The 2,206-nt window shown below is 68.4% G+C and overlaps 1 protein-coding gene across 1 annotated transcript; it reads right to left on the bottom strand.

Annotated features, from left to right (window-relative positions):
• Positions 1 to 9: 9 nt before the first annotated feature.
• Positions 10 to 1,590, bottom strand: LOC113962264 (procollagen galactosyltransferase 1-like; the record flags this gene model as incomplete). Its single annotated transcript, XM_027673044.1, has 5 exons — positions 1,366 to 1,590; positions 1,107 to 1,217; positions 648 to 765; positions 372 to 506; positions 10 to 124 (listed from the first exon to the last, which is right to left on the bottom strand). Coding segments are annotated over exons 1-5 (490 nt in total), but the record flags the coding sequence as incomplete, so codon positions are not given.
• Between the last annotated feature and the right edge of the window lie 616 nt (positions 1,591 to 2,206).

Genomic DNA, 2,206 nt, shown 5'->3' with positions numbered 1-2,206 from the left:
GGGAATTACACCGGGAATGGGGCAGGTACGCAGGGGTATGGTGGTAATAGCCCTGGGAATGGAAATGACACCGGGAATTACACCAGGAACGGGGCAGGTACGCAGAGGTGTGGCGGTAATAGCCCTGGGAATGCAGGGATATGGGGAATGACACCGGGAATGGCACCGGGAATGGGGCAGGGGTGTGGTGGTAATAGCCCTGGGAATGGGAATGGGACCAGGAATGACACCGGGATGAAAGGAATGATATTGGGAACAGGGAATGGGACCAGGAATGACACCGGGTCCCAAATCTCACTGGGGGGGTGTCTCCCTCCCCTGGGGTCCCTCCTCCCCTGGGGTCCCTCCTCACCTGGGGGGTCCCTCCTCACCTGGGGGGTCATCCCGCACCAGAAGTTGGAGTAGGCGGCGCGGGAGTCGAGCATCGGGGCCACCACGGTTCTGTTCTCGGCCATCAGCAGCCCCAGCGTGTCCGGGTTCGTCAGCACGTTGTCGGCGTCCAGGAACTGGGGGCACGGGGGGCACGGGGTCAGGGGGCACCCCCTGAGACCCCCGGGGTCAGGGGGGCACCCCACGGGACCCCCAGGGCACCCCGGGGTCAGTGGGGGACCCTCCCAGGCCCCCCCCCAAATTTGGGACCCCCCTACCAGCAGGTAGTCGGCCCACATGGCCCGGGCCGCCTCGAGGGCCTCCTGGCGCAGCCTCATCACGTGCTCGTAGCGCGAGGGGCTCCAGTGTTTGGGACCCTCCTCATCGGGGTACGACCTGGGGGGGGGGCGTGGGGGGCACGCTGAGACCCCCCAGCACCCACCCACGGCCTGGGGACACCCCGAGAGGGGGGACACACAGCCCAGGGAGACCCTCCAAAAACCTGGGGACTCACAAGGATCCCCCCCAAACTCAGGGAAATCACAGGGACACCCCCCTCTCACAAATTTGGGCACCCTCAGCCCATGGGGATCCCCAAAACCTGGATATTCATGGGGACCCCCCCCCAAGCCTGGACATTCACAGGGATGCACCCCCAGCCCAAGGGGACCCTCTGGACCCCCAGAGCTCCCCCTGAGCCCCCCCAGGACCCCCTCCCCGAGTTCCCCATCCCTGACCGTGGCTCCTCCTGGTGCCTCCACTCCACCCGGTGGTAGAGCCCCCGGACCCGGCCCAGCCACTCCCGCAGCAGGGCCGACGTGTTGTCCACGCTGTGATCCACGGCCACCCTGGGGGGACACGGGGGGGGTCACACACGGGGGGGTCACACACGGGGGGGGGTCCCGTGCCCCCAAGCCCCCCCAGACCCACCAGAGGGGCCATCCTGTCCTTGGGGTCCCGTGTCCCCACGGTGTCCCCAAGCCCCCCCAGACCCACCAGAGCGCCATCCTGTCCTTGGGGTGCCGCAGCCTCTCGAGCCCCCCCAGCACGAAGGGCAGCGCGTGGGCCGCGTTCCGCGCCAGCAGCGCCACGGCCACGCGCGGCGGCCGCAGCGGCGACTCGGGGTTCCAGCGCTCCTCGGGGAAGTAGGCGGCGGCGGGGCCGGGCCCGAAGCCGAGGAGCCCCCCGGGCCCCCCGGAGCCCCCCGGGCCCGGCCCCGGCAGCAGCAGCGGCAGCAGCAGCAGCGAGAGCGGCCACGGCCGCGCCGCCATCTTGGGCCGCCCCCCTCCTCCCTCACGGCCCACGCGCTGGACACGCCCCCTTCCCCTAGGGGACACGCCCCCTCCCCTGGGGACACGCCCCCATCCCTGGGGCCACGCCCCCATCCCTGGGACACGCCCCCTCCCCTGGGGACACGCCCCCAAGCCCCGCGGGGGTTGATCCCGGGGTTCATCCCCCGGGAAAACCCGACGGGATGGGGAGTGGGGGGGAAAACAAGTTCGGGGGGGTGTCTCTCACGGAAAACATCCCGGTTTTCCCCTCTGAGAGCTCCGGGAGGAGGAAGGGAAGGAAAACCGCCAGGAAAGGCAAGCAGCTGAACCTCAGGATCCTGGAACGGCTCCATGGGAACAGCTGGGAAGGAGCCCCGCTGGACAAACATGGGAATCGCTGCTCAGAGGATAAAAAAACCCTGGAATTTCTGCCAAGGCAGCAAGGAATTCCAGCTGGGAACATCCCAGCCCCTCATCCCTGCCCCCCTTCACTCCCTCCAGGAAGCTCCACAGCAGCTTCTGAGGAGGAAGCGGGGCTGGGATTGATGGGAATTGGGAAAACCTTC

The sequence above is a fragment of the Neopelma chrysocephalum genome, unplaced genomic scaffold, assembly GCF_003984885.1.
Source record: "Neopelma chrysocephalum unplaced genomic scaffold, ASM398488v2 Primary Assembly neopelma1_135845, whole genome shotgun sequence".
NCBI classification, from domain to species: domain Eukaryota; kingdom Metazoa; phylum Chordata; class Aves; order Passeriformes; family Pipridae; genus Neopelma; species Neopelma chrysocephalum.
This window is presented reverse-complemented; position numbering and strand designations above follow the sequence as displayed.